This window comes from Chionomys nivalis, chromosome 6 (genome assembly GCF_950005125.1).
Source record: "Chionomys nivalis chromosome 6, mChiNiv1.1, whole genome shotgun sequence".
Classification (NCBI taxonomy): Eukaryota; Metazoa; Chordata; class Mammalia; order Rodentia; family Cricetidae; genus Chionomys; species Chionomys nivalis.
In genome coordinates, this window is record NC_080091.1 from 94372165 (window position 1) to 94396980 (window position 24816).

Sequence of the window (24816 nt, forward strand, 5' to 3'; positions counted from 1 at the left end):
GAGGTTGCCCCAGACTTCACTGCAGTCAGGATTTCTCATTTTCAACACGCTCCACTTGTCATCCATAGTACACTAAGTGGGAGTACAGCCATGAGCAGTACTGTCAACTGTCACGCTGGCCCTGGGTCCCCAGTCTTCCAGAGAAACCCTCCAGGCGTGGTTCTTGGAAGAACAACAGGCCACTCCTGTGTGTAGCAGTGTCCCGGTCACAACCATGCCCATCCCGGGGTCTTGCCAGTTGGAAGGCAGTCCAGGGAGCGAGCCAGCCGAGATCACCCAAAGTCACCGGCTCCTCTTTGGGGCTTAGTAGTGCAAGTCCCACCCAGCGTCAGGGGCTCACATGTGACAGGAGTGGGGTTCTTCATTCCGGTGTTGGAGCCTTCTTCCCCACAAGAAGGGTGGGGCTGGCGCTGGCCGGTGGGAAGCCCTTGTGGGCAGCTTGCGTTTTTGTCCTGGTAATTCGCCAAGTGTCATGGATCTGGACCCCCTCCTCTCCCACCTGCATCGTCACAAATCAGGCAGAAACTAGGGAAGTGGGGATTCCGGTGAGCAGCCCCTCCCACCTTTGCCACACGCTGTCATAGGAGTCTGGACATCTCTGCATCACTGCCCAGGGGCGGGCCGGCCTGTCGCTGCGTCGCCACGCTGTGCCCGCCGCCCTTGCCCGGGCACCGCCGCGGGTCGTGCACCGTTGGCCCTCCCGCCTCCCCCTCGGCGGGGCCCTTCCGTTTACTACAGCGCTTGTGACATTCAGCAGGACCGGCTAGCACAGCCGGGCTCCCGCGGCGCCGAGGCTGGGACGCCCGCGGCTGTCTGCTCCTTTCACCCGGGCACCTCCGGAGCGGTAACGGCGAGCTCCCCGCAGGCCCGGAGACCCCCGACGGGACAGCCTTGGCAGGCGGATCCCCGCCCCCGCCCGGGTCCACGAGCTTCGGTCCGCCCTGCTCACCCCAGCTCAGGGGCAGGGCGAGGACGGAGGCGGCGAGCGCCAGGGGGACCCGGCCTCCCTGCTCGTATATGGCAAAGTTTCTCGCGGCGCTCCTGGGCTGCACACTGCCGAGCAAGGGCGCCTCTCCCAGGCTGGAGGTAGGTGGAGGGTGTGTCCTGCAGGGGTTGAGGCCGGCGGTGGTGAGCACCCCTGACCCGCCGCTAGGGTCCTCACCACTTGTCAAGTGTGTCTCACCTGAAGGACTTCTGGGGCAGGGCTGAGGAGGGCAGTGAGGGGGGGAAGATGGAAGCCTCTGAGTCTGAATTCCTTGCCTCCTCAGCCCTCACCGCATGTTTGTTTTTCTCTTCCCTAGTTGACAGGTGAACACGTTTGTGAATCGCGTGTTTTGCGAGTTGCCCCTTGCCTAACATGCCAGGCACATTCGAAAACGAGCTGTCTCTTGCACATTCTTCCGCTGTCTACCCTGGCTTTTCTAAATTATTAACGGGAAGCAATCTTTCATTTCAAGAGATTTCTACCTTCTTGCCTGCTCTAACCACTCCCTTCCCCCAGCCTCCAGCGAGGCATAAACTCCTTGTAAGTTAACTCATTTCTTCTGGTGTGTGGTACACTGGGCGTGGGGAGGGAGATTCAATGGGATTAGCCACACTGTGCCTTCTGAAGGCAGCTATACCTAATTGCCCACACCTGCTGGTGGTGTGGTGACCCTGCTGCAAGCGTCCTTGCTAGGAGTTGGCTTGCTGGTTTGCTCACCCTCCTGGGGGAAATGGCCGCATCAGCGTTTCATATGAGACCCATGTGGGCCACTCAGTAGGGACAGTTCCGGGCTGTGTGACCCTTCACACTCTGTAGTTAGAAACAGAGTGCCTTTTGTCTCTCTTGCTCCTACCCTCTCCTACAGACTGCATGACAAGCAGGCCAGGTCACCTAGCCTTGCCACCTGTCTCGGTCTCAAAGCCTCCTGGAAGCCCCAGGTGCCTTGGCACTCACAGTCAGCTATTTCCAGACTGATGGAGAAACAGACTTGAGTTTCTCCTCTCAGGCACGCAGTGTATCCTTCAGCCAGGAACTCCTTCCTGTTCCAAAGTCTTCTCAGCAGCTTGTTGGTCCCCCTTCACCTTTGCAATTCTAAGTTTTCTTCTGAGATCACATGGAACCATTCCCTGTGACTTTAGAGCTCAAATTGTCCAATCCATACTTTTCTCAGTGACAGGGAGAGCCCGAGGGTGAGTGGATGGAGGAACTTAGAAAAGGCAGGTGGGGAAATGCCCACACAGGTGAGAGCTGAAGCCTGAAGGGTGAAGAGTCCAGCCTTAGCCACCCCTCCCCCCAGCCTCAGCATCTTCTCCATGGTATGTTAGGTGGCCAGATGGCTAGGAGGCCTCTCTGGAGATCTGCAATGCACCTTTAAATTGCCGGTCTCTTCATTTTCTCTTTACTTAGGCTGGAATTTTTGGTATAAAATTCCAAAAGCCTTCCCCAAGAGGTTCCGGTGTATGCACTGTCTTTTGGGTACACGGCCCTGCGTCTGCTTTTCTGCAGGCAGCAGGTGCTTCACCGTGACTTTTTGAAACTGGTTCCTAGTTCTTCTAGAGAGGAGCTGACCCCCGGAACCAGTCACCTGCACATTTAGATGACTGCCATATTCAAACCAAAGTGGCTGTTTTGTCTTTGAAAAGTCCCAGGGGAAGAGGTGTCCCTCAGTCCTTGGTAACTTCTTATAACTTGCTCTGTGGTGTTTCCCACTCATCTAGAGGTGGGAACTACTTTCGGCATTACCTCTCACCATCAACTGGTTGAGTTACTGTTGGCCGAATCAACCTAAAATGTGTATCATGTGTCACATTTCATCAATGCCCCTGGAGAGAGTTCCTCCCTTTGGGAATGTCTGTGCCTGAGGAGGAGATGAAGATGTAGGATGTGCTCTGTGGATACCTTTCAGATGAACACTGCTGCTCTAAATGGGAGGGTGTGGTCCAGCTTACTACATTCAGGATGGAGAGAAATGTGGAAGAAAATTAATCCTCTCTAAATACTCATTTCTTGAAAGTACTAAGTTACTGAAAGAGTGAGGGCAACATTTAATCCCCCTAACGCCAAATATACTAACACTGAAGCTTCCCTTTAGTTTCAGGGAAATTAGAAAAAGAGGTGGCTGCTGTTGTAATGAATAGCTAACCTTTGATTTCATTTTGGTGAGAATGTGTCCAAAGCAGGTTTGCAAGAGAGGTCTTCTGGCTAAGTATGAAGTCCAGAAACTCTTACACATTTGCGGTTTGATCAAGGAGAGCTGACTGGCTGTGGCTAATAAGAAACAAACAAAAATAATGGGACACAATGTCACTGTGATTGTAAAACAGCTCCAGTGTCTGCCTGTGCCACCTCCAGAGACTGAGGACAGAAGATGCATGCACATTGCAGCCAGAGTTCTGTTGTTCATTTTGTTACCTTTTGTTGTCTTAGTAAAATTTGGATATTTGTAAAGCAAAGCAAAGCAAAACCAAATTTTTGGAAACAATTAATTTCTAGGAGAAAAGTGAAGGACTTCAGGACCATGATAGCGGCTTGAGCACTGGGCTGTTTAGGTGTTTTTGTGCCACACTCAGGCAGACCATTTACAGAAACAGCTGGGTTTCTCTGTATTCTAATATCTAGAGAGGTAGGCCAGAAGCAGACATACAGGTGTTTCCAGTCCTAAGAGGGGAGGAGGGAGTGTAGTATATGTGTCCTTGCCTGGCATTCTTCCTGTCCCCTTTGACTTATGACATATTGTCGCCATGCTCCCTATGTGAAGCCAAGTCTTGCTTTCCTTCTGTCTTAGTGATGGAGTCCACGTTCTAAGCCATGGTGGGAGAATAATTCATTCAGAGGCTATAGCTTTTCCATCTTCCACGTTGCTCTCTCCCCACTGCACAGCATAGCTGCATTCTTAGCTCCTGACATCCTTACTAACCCAATGGATAGTCTAAAGAGTCACCTATGTTGGGGGAACACATCTGGCTCTATAAACAGGAATGTTCAGTTCCTTCATGGGTGTGGTCTCTAGAGTTGTCGTGTTTAGATGGCATCTCTATGTTTCTGATCTCCGTCTCTACCAGAATTGCTGCCTATGTGCAGGTAAGTATGGCTTGATTTTCATCAATGCATAATACATGGTGGCTATTTGTTATCACCACATTATTCTAAGGACATATTATACATGATCTCAGCTGTGCAAATAGTCTCATGACAAAGATGTTATCAGTCACATTTTATGGATGAGAAAATGGAGAGCATTAGAGGGTATCAATAATTTACTAAGGTCCCTGTCATAGCGGGTGCTGGAGTGGGAATGTTAACTCAAGGTTTCGTTATGTCGAAGTTCACTTCATTCCATCTATGACTCCTTGGTTGTTGGAGTTGGTTAATGCCATGGTTCCTATCAGCTGTCAACTTGACAGGATCTAGAACCATCTAGGGCAGCTCTGGACATATGAGGGCCAGGAGGGGTTTTCTACATTGTGTTAATGGAGGTAGAAGGGTCCCATCTTAAATGTGGGCAGCACCAGTCCACAGACTGGGGCCCCAGCGTGGGTAAGAAGACGAGCTGAGCGGCGACACCACTCTCTGCTTCCTGACTGGGTGCAATGTGACCAGCTGCCTCGTGCTCCTGCTGCTGGGATCCCCCAACATGACAATCTGTACCCTCAAATTGTAAGACACAAAAGACCCTCCCCAAAGTCGCTTGTGTTGTGTATTTAGTCACAGCTGTGGGAAGAGGAACTCACAGTCTGTTTTAGCTTTCGTCATCTCCCTTCGTTCCCAGAGAGAGCTTTCAACGGAAGAAAGTTAGTTCTGTTCTCACCATGTCAGCCTCGGTGTGACATGAACGTCACTTACTCCCAGAGAAGTTCAAAGGCTTAGTGGACTCTGAGAAATCGTCTTGGGAAAGATTCGAGCTCAATTGTGGTGGTCCTTTAGAGGGTGTTGGTGTTTGTAGAATGTTTTCCTGTGTGCCGTCTTCTCCATTCTGGGGAAAGTTTTCATTAGCCTGTACTCACTGTTCAGAGCAATGACCTTCCTTATTTCCCCAATAATGCTACAAAGTAAATGGTATGGTTAGTGCTGTTTTATGAACAAGAAGGCCAAGGCTCAGAGTGAGTCTATGAATTGTCCAATGTCACCCACCCACGAAAGATCTAGTCTAAAAAATAAACCCTGGGCTTTTTGCCATAGTGCTTGACAGATACTTGCATTGACCTACATGGTTTCTTGGCCTCTGATGTTTTTCTCATCCACTCTGTCTTTTGTGCTATGGACCAAATCATGTTTCTAATAGCCCAACACAAAATGTTGATCACTTAATTGTCATAAATTCCTTTGTGGTTTGCCACTGTATACAGATTCAGTAAAAGCACATGAATTTTCTCCGTATGATAATCACAGTTTGGTGTCTTTGTCCAGACCCTTCATTCTGCTATGATGCTTTGTGTGCTCTGGCAGTTTTAATGTTGCTTCCTCTTCCTGCCCACGTCCTGATGCTGTTATGCTGTTTGACATCTGAATTTTTCTTCCTCTAATATTCATTGTTGAAGTTTTATCTGTCTTTAACATCCCATCCCATCTCATGTTCAGATCTACTCTCTGGACAATATTCAGGTCTATTGAACAGTGTGTGTGTGTGTGTGTGTGTGTGTGTGTGTGCGCATGCGCATGTGCGTGCACGTGCATTGTGTACATGTAAGTGCATGTACATGCATGTGTGTGTGTTTATGATACCATGGACAATTTTAAACTACTTCAGTTATATCTTCAAAGGTAATTACAATTGCAGTGCTTAATACAGGGAACTGAGTGTTAAATGAATTAATTCCTATAAAGTACTTAAAATAATGCTCAATCCATGCTAATTTATTGATATTGTGGCGTGCCTCTTCAATATCAGGGATGATGCACTTTCCCCTTCCGTTGCACTTAGCATAATGTTTTGCACATACTTTTGCATCGAATAAGTGTCTACTCAAAGTGATCTTCCATCCCTGTAGGGTCATAATTTTCTTTGCCAGTAAAGTATTTGTTCAAGTTCATGTGAAATTCAGAGTTGACAGATCATCATGTATTTTTCATATAAAAGATCAGGCAGTAGTGTCTTTCTGTCCTCCCATTCTCCCCAGAACCCACACCCTTTGGGGGACCCTTGTTCCTATCCCCATCTTTACAATCGCTACTTCACCAGAGATCACATCCCAGGCCAAGAGACCACTACACAGGGAACTGTAACTGGCCAGCTCTCCGCCTTCAGTGCCTCAGGATAAAAATGCCAAGTACAGTAAACTTCCCATTGCAGGTGTCAAGGTTGTGGCCGAGAGGTACATGATCACATCCTGTTATTTGTTTTCCATGGGTTTATCAACTCATCCAACCAATTGTTCGTTCAGTATTATAAAATACTCTCTTTGTTCCAAGAACCCCTGGGGGCCCTTCGAAAAGACTACTCAAGCTGTCTTGACTGTAACTCACAATAAGAAAGCTATTTTGCTTTGCACACGTTTTTTTTTTTTTTTTTAAATACAACCCTGAAATTAAGTTGCAAGAACAATGTTTTTCCTCATATCTCTGGACTTTGCAATTCTTTGCTTTGTGTCCCATTTCTTCCATCCCTTTCAAGAGACAAACTGGTAAAGACTGATAAATTGATTTCATGGGTTGTAACCCACAATTTGAAAAGGATTTCTATATAGAATAATGAACAATAAGTTTCTATTTTTACAAAACAATTTGTATTATTCCATTATCCCTGCACTATATGCATACATTGTTGCACTGTCAATAGGAGGGTCTAATATTCTATCCTGGGAAGCCAGTCACTGCGAGTAACATTCTTTTTGAGGAGGAATGTTTCTGGAGCTTCAAATAACTCACTCACCAAACTACATTCGAAAGGTCCTGCTTTCTAAATTGCCAAGTATTTGGGCCGAAGTTTTCACATATTCCATGACCTGTGTTTTTTATATTTTAAACAATGTGACTGAATTTCCATTTATTTCTATCCTAGCATATGCTTATAGCTTTCCAGTTCTGTGTTTCTGTCAACTCCATCCCTTCTCTAAGAAGGTTCTACTGCCGACTCTCTCAGCTCCTTCCCCTCTCATTTCTGTTAGGTTAGTTTAGACATTATACTGGATAGTTGAACTCTTTTGGTCTATTTAAACACCCTTGTACCACCTGTACTACTTGGTCATTCTACTGGGCTTCAAGCATCTGAAAAAGAACCATTTTTCCAGGCTGTTTCTAAAGCAATGACACGGACAAGCCGGGCTGATTGGCCACGGGCGCCTGGAGAAGAATTTACTCTGAGAATAATAGCCCCGTTGCCACAGCTGGGCTTTCCATGAGGATCATTCAGATTTTAAGCTAATGGATACTGGGTTTGTCCCATAAATTCACAATTTTTATCTGAGGGCCAGTTGAATTGATGCCACATCTGAGCCCTTGTGTATGCAGCGACCACTCTACCTACCTTTGTGGTAGCTGCTTTCAAACACCGCGTGCGGCCCTAAATGTGCATGCTTTATTTATAGGAATGTTTGGTCCCATTATGATTACATCTGTCTAATGGCTTCTTGCTGAGAACCCGTTGGATAATTTTTTTTTCTTCTTTGTATTTTGATAAGGAAAGGCTGGTGTTTCATAGCTGCCAAATGGCCAGTGCTGGCAGCAAGTCCCAGGGAGCAGGGACTGGGAGCTTAGCTCTTAATGCATCCTTTTGTTCAGCTCTTCCAGTTTGGGAGTCTTTTTGTACATTGAAAACTTCTTTACTCGTCTTTGATCAAATGTAACAGGTCAGTAGCGGGTGACATTCATGTTAGGAATGCCACTTCTACCTACATATGTGCCTTTAGAGGGAGCTTATCAACAAAATAGCAACTTGAATTTTTTTTTTTTTGAATTTGTGATAGACAAGGACTGTGCTTCTCCCCTTTGGTGCTTTTTAAGTGTAAGCGGGACCTCTTTCTCCAGATGCCTGTCATTCAGTCACGGTTTCTTACAAACCTATGCTTTGAAATAAAATGGAGGCTGCATCGTGCCCCCTGCACCCACCTGAGAGTCAGTTCTGCTTTCCAAGTTCATGCGTCCCACCCCACCTCCTCTCTTTCTCCTAGAGAGTACTGGACCGTCCCATCTGCTTCTCTTCTTTCCCTTTCTACTATGGGCAACCTGTCAGGGGTGCCTGTTCAATCTTCCTTGGATTTATATCTTTAAGATTCATAGTTGAATAAATGGAAACGAATTCGTTCATTTGCTGATATGACAACCATCGTTTCAGAGCCTGCTATAATCAAGGAGCAGTGGCTCTGTGGGCCGTCTCACAGTGAGTCATTAGTTGGTTTTGCCCTTCGAGTGTCCCCTCTCCTCAGTCCTGAAGATGCTGTGTGCACACACAGTGCCTTCTCACCCTCACGTTCGCACTTACCAGTCTAGCCTTCAAGTTCTCCTCGGTGGTCTCTAAGGTCTTCCGTTGGGCATCTCGCGCTGCCTGGTCCAGCTCACGACCTGCTTTTCCTTTTGCTCAGCATCCTTATGTGTCAGGTAGACATCCTTGCCTTTGTGCTTTGGTTGCTGGGCCCCGCGACTCTGATCCACCCATGTCATTCTTCCTCTCTTCCTACCCGAATGCTGCTCAGTCTTCAGAGCCATGTCAAGGAGTCAGCCCTTTACAACGCCGTCCTGTGGATAGCAAAGAGGCCCTGAGCACCCAGGCTCTCATGCCTTATCTAAGTTACTTTAATTAAATATGTCTTAGCTTTGTGCCTCGGTTTTGTTTCCTATAACCATGGGATAGCAATAATGTCTTATTGAGTCATTATGAGGATTAATTAAAATAGGAGTTGGCATGTGTAGCACTAACTTTAATTTTTATTATAAACCTTTATCGTGGTCTTATGCATGGTCTAAGTTACCTCTCTGCTTTGGTTGTTCTAGAACATAGTATATATATATTTACACACACACACACACACACACACACACACACACACACACGTTTCTGAATCCTCCATAGTGCTGAGCAAAATAGAGGTGTTCAATCGATGCTTATTTAATTTTGTAAAACTCCCATATGCTGTTTGAGCAGGATCTAGGAACCAATTTATTTCTAGATATATGTAATTTTATTTCATGGAAATATGACAGCCATGTCTTTTAACGACTTGCCCTCCAATCTATGGGACACATATTGCAGCTAACTTAGGCTGCGGATGTATAAATGACGATAATGTACTTTTACACACGACTGTGGCGGAAACAGAACTTGAAAAATGTGCCAATTATAAATGCCACTTAAGTGAAATTCAGCCGTAGATTGCAATATAGTTAAATCCGGAGTGCTTTTAGTTTTCAGTTGCTTTCCATACGTGTACCCTCCATGTAGGTCAAGTGGAGAAAATCTATGCAATAAAGACAAGGTTTTGTTCATCAGACTCGTATTTTCCATGCTGTTGGTGAGGAATTCTGATCAGAAGTTAGATTTGATTACTCCAGAAGTAATTTACTCCAAAGAACTCTTGCGCAGTGGGCTTCCCTATTATGTCCCCAGCGGGACAGAGGCAGTAATGATGCCCGACTTCCCTGGAAACTCGGTGTGGTGCCAGGATACGCGGGGGTTTGCTTTCATTGCCAGCATTTGAACTTGACTGGAAGTCAAGTGAGGGTGTCTATAGCGAGGACCACGGGGCTGGGAACAAGAGCAACAGATCTTTGAACTGTAGAGAGCAGGCAGCAGGAATCCCAAGCTGTGGTCCAGGGGCAGCTCACCTGCTTTCTGGCTGCTGATGGAGGAAATGCCCTCCCCTCCGTCCACTTCATGACCTGGACATGAAAGAGTCAGTTTTCGATTTGCTTCACTCACAGAAGCGATGTCAGGTCCCCGTGTGTAACACATGTGAAAGTCAGCTATGACTCATCAAGTGTTATACAAACGTGAATTGCTATTTCTGATATTGTAATGAAGAGAACAGACACCCAAGGCCCCTACTTGGCCATCGGGGGTGTGCTGGGACTTGCTGGTGAAGGAACTGTGAGTGGTGGTATGGATGGGAAAGAAGAGGGCTGCTTCTGTCTGGAAGGCAGAGAAGGAAAATGGAGCAGTTGCAGTTGACAGCTGGAGCCAGGACTTCTAAACCCAGCAGGCGGATGGCTAGCTACACCGTTGTATTTCTGAGTCAGTGCCTCGATGTGATTTAATTGTGCCGACAGCCTGAATTCCTGGCCACCTTCAGATCCCATGGCTTTGTCTTACGGAGGTACCTTTTTCCTGGAATGACGCTCCTTAGTCTGTGATGATTATAAAGTCATCTGTCGTGATTTAGATCTCTTGGGAAGGCTGCAGGCTTGAATGGGCGCCCAACAGTCACTGGGGTTTAAATCCTGCTTTCGTCTGGAGAAAGTGCTGCATTTCTCTTCAGATTCTTACGACGTTGAGTGTTATACTTTACCCAGTCTATCCTACTTGGGGAAGCACAGTAAAGGACACAGGCAGGGGAGGTAAGAGTTTACCTCATTGTTTCACAGACAGGCAGGGGGTCCTGATTGGCCCAACACTTCATTTCCTTCTTAGAAGTGGGTCCTTCAAATTAGATACACAGATCTCAAGATTTGGAAGTAGGATCCATATATAAGACAGAACATGTTTGTCTTTCTGTGTCTGGGTTGCCTCATTCTGTGCAGTGTAAATTCTCTAAGTTTACCTACTTACTTGAAAATTTCATTTGCCTTTGCAGATGAATGGGATTCTGCTGTGTATTAGGAAAGCAGAAAATGGTTATTGTGTGAGGGGCCACACTGATCTATCATCTCCCCTACAAAGTAGCCTTTGCTGACCCCAGGCTCCATAGGTTGACTTGGGAGCTCACATGACTCAGTTTTCCCCAGAGGACTCATGGAGTACCTGGGAAGAACCTGATGCCCTCAAGATGGAAGTGGAGGGGTGTGTGATGCAGGAGCAGGGCATGGGTGTGAGAAGGTATTATTTTTCTGCAATCATATATTTATCTATGCAATCCTGTTGATTCCTTTCTATTCTGTTCTCTCGGTGGGCTTCGGAAGGGTTTTTGTGAAACATACCCTTAGAAGTCATTTTTTTTGTCAATGAACCTATTCTTCACGTTCATTTAAGCCAAATCCCATGTATATTAAAATGTGTTGTCTTAGCCTGCCTAAGTATAGCAGAAAGTCTTGGTGTCAGCTCTTCATTCATAGCCATTATATGCAAAGAACACTAAAAGAATAACCCAATGAAGATAGGCAAAAGACAAATCTCAAGAAAAGTTCAGTTGTCCAATATGAACATGAGAAACACCCAGCATCCTAGCTGTCCAGGGATGTAGATTAAAAACTCCAGAGTGTCTTTCTCACGCCGGTCACGAAGGCTAGTATGAAGGGAATGAATAGCAATGAACATTGACCGAGATTTTGTGGACCATCAGAAACCCTTATGCACTGTGGGTAGAATGCAATTTAGTGTAGGCACTGCAGAAATAAGCATGGTCGTTCCTCCAAGACTAAAGATAGAATTTCCACATGATCCAACTATAGCATTCCTGGTATATACTATAAGGAAGCCAAGCTGGCACACAGAGATAACAGCAGATCAGTGTTTATTATCTTTATTATTATTCGCTGTGACCGAGGTATGGGATCAGCCCATCAGTGGATGAGTGGATAATGAGAACATGGTATATATACGCCACAGAGTGTTTTTAAGCCACAAAGAAGAACTGAGATCATATTTGTGGAAAAATTTCACTATGTTAAACAAAATAAGCCAAATTTCCAAAAGCAAATATCATGTTTTCTTGTATGTAAATTCTAGACCTTTAAAAATTCATTAAGATCCAAATACGATGATTTGGAAATTCTAACATGGTCAGGGGAAGAGAGGAGCATGTGGTCCAAGTACATTCTATATTCCCACTATGAAAATGTCACAACAAAAGCCGTTATCTTGTACAATTTTGTGAGCACTAATAAAAATAAAGTTATAAAAAGTATTGTCTATATTTTAGGAAAAGCTGGGACACGGGAGAGGGCAGACATGCACAGAGCCTTATCTAGATGGGAGGATTACACAGACAGATGGACGCATGAGCATCTGCTCCTGGAGCCGCCTTGAGGATAATACCTTGTCAGAACCAACAGCTAAAACAACCCAGAAATGACCATGGTTTTATTTCTCAGCTCTGCTCTCCAGCCCCATGTGTGTTTGTGTATGTGAGATCATGCACATGGAGCCTTCTCAGGGGTTAGCAAACTGCTCTTGCTTCCCTTTGGAGTGCTCCTTTTCCTCCTCCCTCCTCTTTCAGTGCTCCTTTTCCTCCTCCCCTCCTCTTCCAGTGTAGGGAGTTTCTAGGAATCTGCAACAGGGCTGTGTGAGACTTTTATGTTTTTCCATCTCATTCTGCAAGTAGAATGGAGTAGAAACTGATTTCATCCTTTTACATGTATAAAGAAACAGTGCATCTGACTTCACGGAAAGAAATGATTGGAAAGCTTCCAGTCAGGCCCTGGGGAAAGCCCTAAAATTATCCTCTGCCTTATGGGCTGTCCAGATTGTTTGTACATGTGACTGAGGAGGGGGGCAGGGAAGAGGGATTTGTGAAATAAAATATTTCATGCCCAGATGCTGTGAGTCTGTCAGATGGCTGGGTACGCCCTCCTGATGACTGATTTTTTTAAAGGTCTGTTTGCTTGGTGCTCGGTTTGGATGTCCAAGCAGCTGGGTGGACCCTCTGTAGTCCCTGGTTAATGCAGCTCCCTCTTTCTGTGTGCTGGGTAGGCTTCCCTTATGTGCAAATGCTTCCAGAATAAAGATAAGGGCTTCTCTGTCCTTGCCTTGAGTTGCATCTTTGATTTCAAAATGTCATGGGCTAGGGTAACTAAGAAATAGGTTCTCACTTAGCAGAGTTGGTGGGCAATAAATAATAATTCTTTAGAAATTACAAAAGTACTATGAATTATTTTGTTAGAAACAGAAGAACGGTAGGGAGCTGTTTTACCTTATTGCAGGTAAAAGAAGCCAAGATGTAGAGAATTAGAAAATAATAGTTACTGGAAAAAGCAACAACAATAGCAAAACAAAAAATGCTTGGATCTAAAATTGTCTGGTCAGTTTTTCAGATAATAGAAATAATTTCCTACCTTCTAAAACCAAACATGTCTTCTTTTTAAAAAGGATAATGATTACCGTGTGTGGTATGTGTGTGTTAGGGGTGTTGCTAGGGAGTTTATTGGCCAAAGGGTATAAAGCTGAGGCAGATTCAGTGAAGATTAACTATAGTTAAAAATAGTGTATTCTGTCTGTCTGGAATATCTTCCTAAGCGAATACAATTTAGGTACTCTCAAAACACATATAAAAAGGGGTAACCCTGTGCAATGATGGATAATGGTGGGCATGTTAATTTTTACTGTATATATCCTGATATTAAATTATAAACCTTGAGTGTAAGTGATAGAGTCAAACTATAAGAACACCCCAACAGAAAGAACCCTGATATGATAGTCTCTGAAAGAATGTGGGCCAGCCCAGCGATTTAAAACACCTACCACCAGCAAAAGGTGTGTCTAAGAGGTAGAAAAACATTAGTTAAATGAAAATGTTCTTAAGGGCCTTCCCATTTCTGCACATGCCTATAAATAAGTTAACAAATGACTGCAGTACCGATGATGCTTTCCAGAATTATTCCAGGGCTTTGTGCCATGCCATTAGCATAAATCATGCCCTTTGTTCCGGTCACCAGATCTCTCTGACTTCCTCTCGTCGTGGTGCAGGGCACTCGAGCTGGGAACAGTAACATCTTTCTCTCTCATCTGATGTTGTGTGGTTTCCTGGCTTGCAGGAGGCCGGGGATGTTAGAGTGGGAGAGAATGATCAAAACAGTCTATAGCTTAGTAATGAAGAGATTTGGAAGCACTTCGACCAATCCTCTTAATAGCCTTTGAAAGATTATCATTTCCATTTGAAGGATTTTGAGACTGTGGTTCAAAGAGAGGAAGCAGGCATCCTGGTAGAACCAGGCAAGAAGTACCAGAGCTGGGACTCCAGTCCCAGGCCTCCCTCTCTTTTCTCTCAGGCAGCTGAGACGCTCTCACCAGTGTAAGGAGAAAGTTGAGACCCAGACATGCCGTTTTTCTCAAAGATGGCTTCAGCATCCAATGAAAGCCTGATTTCCTGTTTCTACTGTCTGCGACTATCCTTCACTGATTGCTCTCTAGAGTTTATGTTCAAATCTCTACTCTGTTACTTGTCTGTTATTTATGTGCTGATAGCCAAGCTACTTAATGTCATGACTCGAAAGTGTTCACATGTAAACTGAAGATGGATAGTACTTCTCATGAGAATTAATGGGAAAACATGATCTAGTGTTAAGTGTGATGTGCACGTACAGTTAACCTTAGCGGTTCTCTTTTCTTTAGATTTTGTAGTTGATCTTGATTTACATTTTAGCCTGTGTCTTTCAAATTCCTAATTATTTTTTATTATATAATTTATTTATTTTGTGTGTATGCTGGGATTTGCACATTCTCTATGCAAACACTCTGTGCACTTGGAGGTCAAAGGGCGGCTTGTAGGAGCTATTTCTCTCCTTCCACTGTGTGGATCCAGGTGACCAGACCGGGTCTTCAGGCTTGGCAGTCAAGACCCTTCCCTGAACAGCACTTTGGCCACCCTACTAAAATTTTATTTGTGCTATTCTTTTGCAAATGTCACAATTTGTGTGTGTGTGTGTGTGTTGAGTGGACATGCGGTAAGAATGGGAAAGGGCCCCTGACACACACTTTATGCCTGTCCTGCATGGAACCCAAATTTATTTTGCAGCACCAACAGTGATAGGCTGATTTGGTGCCCCTTTCCCTGGCAGATAAGCTGGTACTGGCTTTCTTCCTGATGTCTTGTGTCTATCATATACTGTGGTAGGCAGATTCCTCACTGAACAAGTCTAGGTTTTAGCCCAGCTGTGTGTACCTTATGTTGTTTGGTGCTGGAGAGAACACAAAGGGAACAGGTCATGGTACTTGGCCTCAAGTTTACTTGAGCAGGCTTGATTTCTAAGCATAAAAACAGAGACTACAGAGACTCACCAGGCGGTAGTGATGCACGCCTTTAATTCTAGCACTCGGGAGGCAGAGGCAGGCAGATCTCTGTGAGTTCAAGGCCAGCCTGGTCTATAAGAGCTACTTCCAGGACAGGCTCCAAAGCTGCAGAGAAACCCTGTCTCGAAAAGTCAGAAAACAAAACAAAACAAAACAAAAAAACAAAACCAAAAACCAAACCAACCAACCAACCAACCAAACAAACAAACAAAAAAACTCCAGAGACTCATCCTGTGCTAAGGTGTGGTACAAAGTTGCCATGCCCCCCTTCCCTCCCATGAGACAGGGTATCTCTGTGTAATATAGCCTTGGCTGTCCTGGAACTTTCTTTGTAGACCAGGCTGGTCTCAAATTCACAGAGATCCACTTGCCTCTGCCTTCCAAATGCTGAGATTAAGGACGTGCGCCATTACACTTGGTGTGCCATGCCTATTCTAGGTTAAATGTTTCATGAGCCCATTTTGTTCTACTATAACTCTAGATGTGGCAACATTACTCAAGGCATTTCTTTTTTCAAATGTAGATAATTTAGAAGAAATTGTGCTTTTCCAAATTGGTACTATACACAGGTGGGACACATTGTCATGTATACCCAATTGCTTTCCAACATGGACGCAAGCATCTAAAGTAGCAGAAGATGGGGCTCTGTGTGGACTTGCTTCCAGTTGTACAATCTTTTTCAAAGGAGGGCAGTTTATTAGATCTCCTGGTTTTGTTTTGCTGCGCCTCAGAAAAATTCCATCCGTTGCATATAAAGCTCTAAATGACAGCATCTTGCATGGCTTTTGTGCAGAGTAAGTGAGGTAGGATGTAATAGGGTAGTCAGTAGTGCTGACAGTGGGTATTTAATTAGCAATATTTTCTTCTCTATGGTGATGGACATACTCCTTGTCCTTCCTACGCTAGAGGTGTGCATCAGCCATTTCTTTGGAAGAAACTCCCTTCCACTTGCTTCCTCCTTTACCCTGGACCACTATCTATAGTGTGGCATGATGCCACATGCATAGTCCATCAAAGGGTTAATAAGGCTGTGCTTCAATCTTTCTGGTTTGCTGGTGCTCCTAAAATAAAAATAAATCATTATAGCTTGTGTTTGTGAGTGTGTGTGTGCATGTGCATGCATGTGCGTGCATTCAAAGCATTGATGTCCAAAGCAACTAATGAGAGAGAGAGAGAGTATAGAAAATCAATCTTTACTAACATCGACATTTCATCTAACTTAAGCAATTCATTTGCTTACATTCTTTGTGGAATCCTGTGGAGGTCTAAGATTGTTCCAGATGAGGACGTCATAAGGTTCTAATGGGATCTTGGTGTCAGGATGGATATTATTTGAACACTAATCTGTGGACAGAATTCAGAAGGGATTGTGTTCTACACAGCACATGGGCTCCCTGGATGAGCATTTCATGCCTGTGACATCACTAAGAAGCTTTGGTCTGAGGGCACCAAGGAGGAGCTATCCTGCTCCCCAGCAGGGGAAGAGACTTGAATTCTCTTGCCACCTCTTGGTCTCCATCTGTCCTGAGCTCCAGGCAGTGAGCTTCCAGGCAGGGTGTCATGACACAGGACTCTCCTGCTTCAGTTTCTCTATTTCTTTTGTCCAGGGAAAGCATTGACCAGGGGGAGAAGAAACTGCAAAGAAAAGACATTTGCACCTCAGATGTCTTGGTGGAGTCTCTGGTCTGTCCCTGTCCCTCTACCTAAGATTACAGCCCCTGTGATGTATATCTCTCCTCTCAGCCCTCGGCTCCAGCTGCCTGTGATTTCCCCTTTGATGCTTTAGGAGCGGTGACCTGATGTATTCTCCAAGATATTACATCATGTCTGGTGACTCTCCTGTACTCTTCCTTAATTCCATCTTTGTAAGCTATCAAGGGTTACAAAACTTGAATATGTTGCATGCTTTGACCAGGACTTTAAATGATAGAGGAGCAAAAGCAATCTTTTGTTTCTCTCATCTTTCTGGCCTTGAACTTCCTCTGTTGCCCAAGCTGACCTCAACCTCTTGCCTTGGCATCCTGAGTGCTCATGAGGTAGCAGCTTATTGAAAGATAAAAATGATCACTTGAGGTATTGGCTCCTGCTAACCTCTTCCAGTTCAGGAAAGTGCTGTTTGCCTCATGTGTGTGAACTCACAAGATTCTGATCTGAGGTACTCCTCAAGGCAAGCTTCCTTCTTGACCTCACCTGATACAAGGACTCAGTCCCATGCCTGATGCCAGGGTGAAGGGTCTCTCTTCATCCACCCTTGTAGGAGCACTAACTGCATGCAGGACTCAGTCCCATGCCCGGATGCAAGGGAGAAGGGTCTCTCTTCATCCACCCTTGTAGGAGCACTAACCCCATGAGGATTCTAACCCATGAGCAAATCATCCTCAAAGCCTCACTCTCTAGTAATGTCACATGAAGGCTAAGGGTTTTGTGATTTGGGGGAAGATTCAAGCTTTCAGACCACAGCAATTAATCTGGAGCAAGACTGGGTCTTAGCTATGTTTTATGGCTCTAATGCTAGTGTTTTTTAATGCTCCAAACCCTGTATAGTGATTGGATTTAGTTCCCATTAGAAAAATACATATATTTGGGCTTTCAGTGGTGGGTGCATGAGGGTGGTGGGTAGGTTTTGATTCATTTTTAAAAGCAATTAATCTGAAGTGATTCAGTGAAAGTCACCTGTCATGCCCACTCCCACTTGTTTAAAGATGTTTCTCCTGTCTTCAAACACATACTTTTTTAAGAGACTTTTTCTTGCATGGTAGTTTTGGCTTTAGAAAATATAATTTATACTTGTGTTGAAGGATTATAAAAGCACACAAAGAATCCCAATCCCTGAATATATTCCACAATTTTTGGTTTCTAGGGAACTGGTCTCTCTTCAGTGTCTCGTCAGGAAGGGTCATTTGAGCTTCAGGGTATACCCCTGAGAATCGGAGTATCAGTTACAGTGAAACTGTTAGTGTCTCCCCTTACGATAATAGCAGCCTAATGCAAAGGATATAAGACGGAGATTATATCCAAACCAAAAATGATAACATTTTCTGCTTATGTCAGTGACTAGAGGGTCCTACTGGGTAATGCTATCCATTACAGTATTAGCCTTAACGTCAAGGACAAACACTTGCCTTTCTGTCTTAGTTTCTTTTATCTCCTTTTTTAATGCAAGACAGGAAAAATGGAGATTACTAGAAAAGTGATTGACAAGGAAATGAAGCCACAATAAGTGTCGGTGTGATGCATCAAGCATAGGTGTCGGTGTGATGCATCAAGCATAGGTGTGATGCATCAAGCATAGGTGTGATGCACCAAGCATAGGTGTTGGTGTGATGCACCAGGCATAGGTGTTAGCATGATGAATCAAATGGGATTTTTTTTTTATTTTGGTTAATAGCTGCTAAACTGGGGGACAGCTCATGCCCTGGGAATACTTTCTATATAGTATTCTATATACTTTCTATATAGTGTATGAGGAGAGAAAGAGAAATCTGTCTTTATTTCAGCATGCACATCGAAGCTCAGACTATCAATTCAAAGTTATCTCATTTTTATTTAAAATAATTTAAACATTTATTTATTATTATGTGTACATGTGTGTATCATATGTGCGTGGACATACCTGTATCACAGCTCATGTGTGACGATCAGAAAACAATTTTCTAGGTTTGGTTTTCTTCTTCTAACATAGAAGAACAAATTGGGAATTGAACTTAGACCTGGGAATTGAACTAGGGTCCCCAGGCTAGATGGTGAATGCCTTTACCTGCCAAGCCACCTCATTTGTCCCAGTATTAAAAAAGTGAAACCATTAGGCAAATCAATTGACTCAAATAAATTTCCTCTAGAACACCACTTTTCTTGTACATAAAGCCTTGGGAAATGATAACCATGAGCCGTTCACTGGCTGTGGGCTTTGCATACTGCTCGTATTAGCGAGCCACACTGTCTTCATAGAGTTGTGCTGACAACTTCTTTATTTTTGCCTTTCTGGGTAAAGCTGATCATGAACATCATGAACATCTGTCAGAACTTGCAACTAACTGATTTACCGCTGTGTAATGCAAATATAGTTCATTCTCTTTCAGACAATATAAATGGATGGGTCCTTGTCTTTTTTTTTTTTTCTAAATCGGAACTGGCTTGATTATGTTTGGATTGTAAAGCTTCCTGAGAAATGAATCTACCAAAAAGACTAGAGAAACATGTTTACTCAGATGTGAAGGGAAAATTCCACAACTGTCCTCTAGATGGCGTGCTCAGCGTCTCTTTGTTATTCATTTTTTTCAGACCTCTCTTTCCTATTTGACCTCTAGGTGTGCAAACTTGATGGGCTGTGGGTAGGGCTCAGATTGAGCCATATCAGCGAGTCACTGAATGCCTAGACCGGATTCTTTTTCTTTTAAAACTTTAAGGATCAGGGAAACACCCACTTGCAAAATTACAGAGTCACCTGCCCTGTCTTTGTTAGGGTAGAGAGCTATTTCTCTAAAGAGGGTCTGCGAGCTTTGTTGTTCTTTGTTTCTAGATTGTATTTTAATAACTTTTCTCCCTTCACTTTCCTTCCTCCAACGCCTTTCACAGAGCCCTCACTGCTCTCCTTCAAACTCATGGGCTCTTTTCTCATTAATTGTTATCGTATGCACATATGTATGTGCATATACATATATGTTCCTAAATATAGTCTGTCGGGTCCAGACAAAGTTGCCTGTGTGTTTTCAGAGCTGGCCATGTCAGTAAACGTCTTGCTTTCCCTAGTCACACTTCTTCCAGGGTATGAGAGATGGGGTCTATTAACATAGCAGGATTCCAGTTACATAAAACTGTGCTGACTGTCCATCACTGCTGTAGTCCCCACCTAGCAATGCTTCCAAATGATATAGCTCTTCATATATTGGTGAATAAATGCCCAAAGGCACACTTTCCTCTTTCCGGCAGACTTCCCACACTAGGAAGAGAACCTGGATGTTGTTCTACTGGCTGCTTATATGTACAGATGCTTTCTTGGTGGACCCTTACCATTTCTCCCTTTGAATATTTTTATTTTTATTTGATTCTGTTTGCTTTCTAAAATTAAAGGTGGGTAGGAAGGGATGTTAGCATCACTAATATGATTTGTCTTCCTTTGGGAGAAAATGACCCTGATGTGAGTGTAAACACATGCTATTATAACACATTTGTCACTGTTTATATGGATAGAAGGACTTCCAGCTGACTTTTTAAGTTGGTGGAATGGGAACTGTAACTTTTGTGACTTATTAGGGTCACCGGATTGAAAAGCACAGAAACATGACATTAAATTGTGGTTCTTCCTTTTTTTGTGTAACTTTTTGCTGTCATTTGTATCTGTTGAGGCTTTTTGCACATATGCTCTCAATCTGTTAGATAATTTTGGATACTTTTGGATAAAAAAAATAGCAATCCCCTTCTCATAGCAAGCAATTTTTGCTGTATTCAAAGATGCTCATCATTTTGAAAAATACTACAGAAAATGAAAATGGAAAAAATTCCCCCTTATCACAAACACCAAATTAATTTGACATAGCAAAACAGTTTGCTGCAAGAACCTTATAGACAATTCGATTGCCACATGTCCAGGGCGATTGTGTCTGTCCATGGTGCTGAAAGAGCGCTGTCCTTTCTAGACATGGTCACAAAATAAAGGTAACACAAGGACATTTTTAGTGTGACCCCCATTTTCAGAGAAATTCTGGATTTCTGGTTACATCTACTTACTTCATCACATCCTATGGTCAGTCCATGTGAGAATCTATGAGATTTCTTTGCTTCATCAGCTGGCGTTGCCTTCACACTTGGAGGACCCTAGGTAAATACACAAGAGTTTAGACTTCAGAAAGTAGTCACTATGCAATTAACTTTCTGAAAACCTGCTGGGCACAAAGAAATATATTTCTTGCCTCACTGGGTACACTGGTAAGATTCACGAATGTGTAACAACACTATTTGGGATGTTATATCTCGTCTTTGAAACAAATTTGAATATCTTAAAGGCCTGCAAGTTCTGACTATGGGATACTTCACAAGTATGAGCTATTACCACATTATGTTAAAAACAGCTATTTAAATTCAGTGTCTATTTGGGACTGGAACAGCAGTCAGACAAATAAGAAACTTTTAGGAAAGAACTCAGAAAAATACAAGCTACCCTTCCAATATCATGCTCAGCAGAATCATATCTGGTAAGGTTTATTCCATTCAGGATTTTTTTTGACACATTTAGCCTGTTCTTGCCAACTGGATTGTGATTTTTAAATTTTTTCTCATTGTTTTTTATCCTGATTTGATTGTCTTTTGGAAATACTTGAATTCATTTTGGTACTTTTTAAGTAAATTAGTAAGATTTCTTGTATTTCACTTAGCACAGGGAGAAAAACTTTGGAAGATGTAGGTATTGTGTGTCTTCCAAATGCTGTCTATGGGAAAAATACAAAGATCCCATCGAACTTAAAGCCATATTTTTATCCTGCACATACATACATAGCATTTGCTCATAGCCCTATTAGGAAAAAGTTAATTCATTCATGACACTCCTGTATTGTCTTTTTAAACCCTTATGATTTAGTTTACATAAAATCAACACTACTTAAGAAGCCTTACTGTGGCATAATGGGCATATTATTATAAGTTGCAATAAAGATACAAAATTCCTTTGATATCTTCACAGGTGAAAGTCTCACCACAGCCAAGACAATGAACATCCGCAGCATCCTTCAGTTTCCTTGTCCTGTTTTACGATGTTTCTACCTGTTCCTCGTCTTATTCCAAGGAAGCACTTATTTTTCCCTGTTACTGGGGTTACTTTGCATTTAGTTTTGTAGTTTTATACTGTAGGCAGTTTCAACATTGATTCACTTTTATCTACCTCTCTCATTTGTTTTATGATCTACCCTTTTGGGCTACATGCTAACTTTTCATTCTTTATTTTGCTGAGTGGTATAGGAGACTGCTTGTTTGTTTCCAGCTACTCAGTCCCGAAATAACCACACAGAAACTGTATTGTTTGCAATACAGTTTGGCCAATAGCTTAAGCATATTTTTGTCTAACTCGTATCCTAAACTAACTCATCTCCATTAATTGCCACATGGCTGTGGCTTACTGGGTAAAATTCCGTCCAGTGTCTGTCTCCAGCGGGGGTTACATGGCTTCTCTATCTGCCCTTTTTTCTTCCAGCAGTCAGTTTAGTTTTCCCCACCTAGCACTGCTCTACCTTATCACAGGCCCAAAACAGCTTCTTTATTAACCAACGGTATTCACAGCATATGGAGGGGAATCCTGCAGTAGCTGAGAACATCTTTTGTACAATATCCCACATCTGGTCTATGCATTCATCTATTGATTGACATTTGGACTATGTACAGGCTTTGTAATTTGCAAACAGAGTTTTAAAGAATATACATGTACAAATGCACACATATATTTATTTTTCTTGGGTCATGTCTGGGGATGAAATGACCATCCCATGTGGTATAGGCTTGTGTTTACTGTTTGAAGAAATTGGTGATCAGTTTTTCAGAGTGATTGACCAATTTGACATTTTTTTTTTTTACTAGGATATGGGTGCCTTGGTCCCCTGGTATCCTTGTTATCATGGTCAGTCTTCTCACTTTATTTTTCTTCTGAGACAAGGGCCCACAGTGTTGCCCAAGTGAGCCTTGGACTTACTGACCAAATTCTACCTCAGATGTTGATCATTCTGTAATGGCTTGTTTGCCATCCATGTACCTCAGCAAACACCATCACTTCTTTGGTGAAGTCCCTGTATAAATGATTTGCCTATTCTGTTTTCCTTTTTGCTCAGTTTTGAGAGAGATTTTACATATTCTAAAATCAAGAATTTTCCTCAACTTAGCCCGCTCGAGTTTCAATGCGTGCTGTTGCTGGACGAAGCTGAGTCCTATACAGCGCTCGCTGCTCTCCCGATCATGGCTTCTTCGAGTTCCTTCACCTACTGTTGCCTTCCATCTTCCTCCCCTATCTGGCCAGAACCGCTGTATAGTCTGAGACCTGAGCACGCGCGGGAGCAGTTGCAAGACGACTCAGTGGAAACAGTCACGTCCATAGAACAGGCCAAAGTAGAAGAGAGGATCCAGGAAGTCTTCAGTTCTTACAAATTTAACCACCTAGTACCAAGGCTCATTTTGCAGAGGGAGAAGCACTTCCATTATCTGAAAAGAGGCCTTCGACAGCTGACAGATGCCTACGAGTGTCTGGATGCCAGCCGCCCCTGGCTCTGCTACTGGATCCTGCACAGCTTGGAACTCCTAGATGAACCCATCCCTCAAATAGTGGCCGCAGACGTGTGTCAGTTCCTGGAGCTGTGTCAAAGTCCTGAAGGTGGCTTTGGAGGGGGCCCTGGGCAGTACCCACACCTTGCACCCACGTATGCAGCTGTCAATGCGCTGTGCATCATTGGCACGGAGGAAGCCTACAACGTCATTAACAGAGAGAAGCTTCTTCAGTATTTATACTCCCTGAAGCAACCCGATGGCTCTTTCCTCATGCACGTGGGAGGTGAGGTGGATGTGAGAAGTGCATACTGTGCCGCCTCGGTGGCCTCTCTAACGAACATCATCACTCCAGACCTCTTTGAAGGCACAGCCGAATGGATAGCAAGGTGCCAGAACTGGGAAGGTGGCATTGGTGGGGTGCCAGGGATGGAAGCCCATGGCGGCTACACCTTCTGTGGCTTGGCTGCGCTGGTCATCCTTAAAAAGGAACGCTCTTTGAACCTGAAGAGCTTGCTACAATGGGTGACGAGTAGGCAGATGCGATTTGAAGGAGGATTTCAGGGCCGCTGCAACAAGCTGGTGGACGGCTGCTACTCCTTCTGGCAGGCAGGGCTTCTGCCCCTGCTGCACCGAGCCCTGCACGCTCAAGGTGACCCTGCCCTCAGCATGAGCCACTGGATGTTCCATCAGCAGGCCCTGCAGGAGTACATTCTGATGTGCTGCCAGTGCCCAGCGGGGGGCCTGCTGGACAAGCCCGGCAAGTCCCGTGACTTCTACCACACCTGCTACTGCCTGAGTGGCTTATCCATTGCCCAGCATTTCGGAAGTGGAGCCTTGCTGCACGACGTGATCATGGGTGTGCCTGAAAATGCTCTGCAGCCCACTCACCCTGTCTACAACATTGGGCCCGACAAGGTGATCCAGGCCACCACACACTTTCTGCAGAAGCCAGTCCCAGGCTTTGAGGAATGTGAAGACAAGTTGACCTCAGATCCGACCACCGACTAGAGGACCGCATGGCTCCCCCAGCTCCCCCGTCAGACAAGGTTTCTCCGTCTGGGTAGCTTATGTGAGCCTCGGCCGCTTTGGAGTTATGGTTTCTCTGTCCTTGCCTGTCAAACAAAACAAAGCCAGCAGCTCTGGGTTTGGAATACACAGTGGTGTGATTTTTTTAAAAATTATTTTCATACCTGTCAAGCCAAAACTCTGTGAGCCTGCATAGTGGGGTTGGAGGAGAGCGGTGCATGCTGGGAAGAAGCCACCTCTCCTGGCAGCCAGCAGCCTGGCCCACCATGCTAAAATGGAGGATGTGAATATCTCAGCATCGCAGCCACTGTTGTGACGCCCACCTGCACACCTCCTTTCAGTCACCAGATGGTACCCACTCGGTAGAAATATCAGCTCCGTGCCATGCCAGGGTGGGCTGTGGGCCTGCGTGAGCTCCCTGAAAAAGACCCTTGGGCTACAGCAGTGCCTGTTTGTCTCCTTCACCCCAGTC

The 24816-nt window shown here is 44.3% G+C and overlaps 2 protein-coding genes across 5 annotated transcripts in view; both read left to right on the plus strand.

Annotated features, from left to right (window-relative positions):
• Positions 1-837: 837 nt before the first annotated feature.
• Positions 838-24816, plus strand: part of Rasgef1b (RasGEF domain family member 1B) — a 516000-nt gene continuing 492021 nt past the window's right edge. For 3 of the 4 annotated variants that reach the window (XM_057771474.1, XM_057771477.1, XM_057771476.1), the window contains exon 1: positions 838-1086. In XM_057771474.1, the coding sequence (XP_057627457.1) occupies positions 1018-1086 (69 nt within the window). In that variant the 5' untranslated portion in view covers positions 838-1017. The remainder of the gene's footprint in view (positions 1087-24816) is intronic. The other variant, XM_057771475.1, reaches the window with a different exon arrangement.
• On the plus strand, positions 22952-24601 carry LOC130875532 (protein farnesyltransferase subunit beta-like). Its single transcript, XM_057771482.1, has one exon. It carries the CDS (start codon positions 23013-23015, stop codon positions 24324-24326), a length of 1314 nt encoding a protein of 437 aa, XP_057627465.1. The 5' UTR covers positions 22952-23012; the 3' UTR covers positions 24327-24601.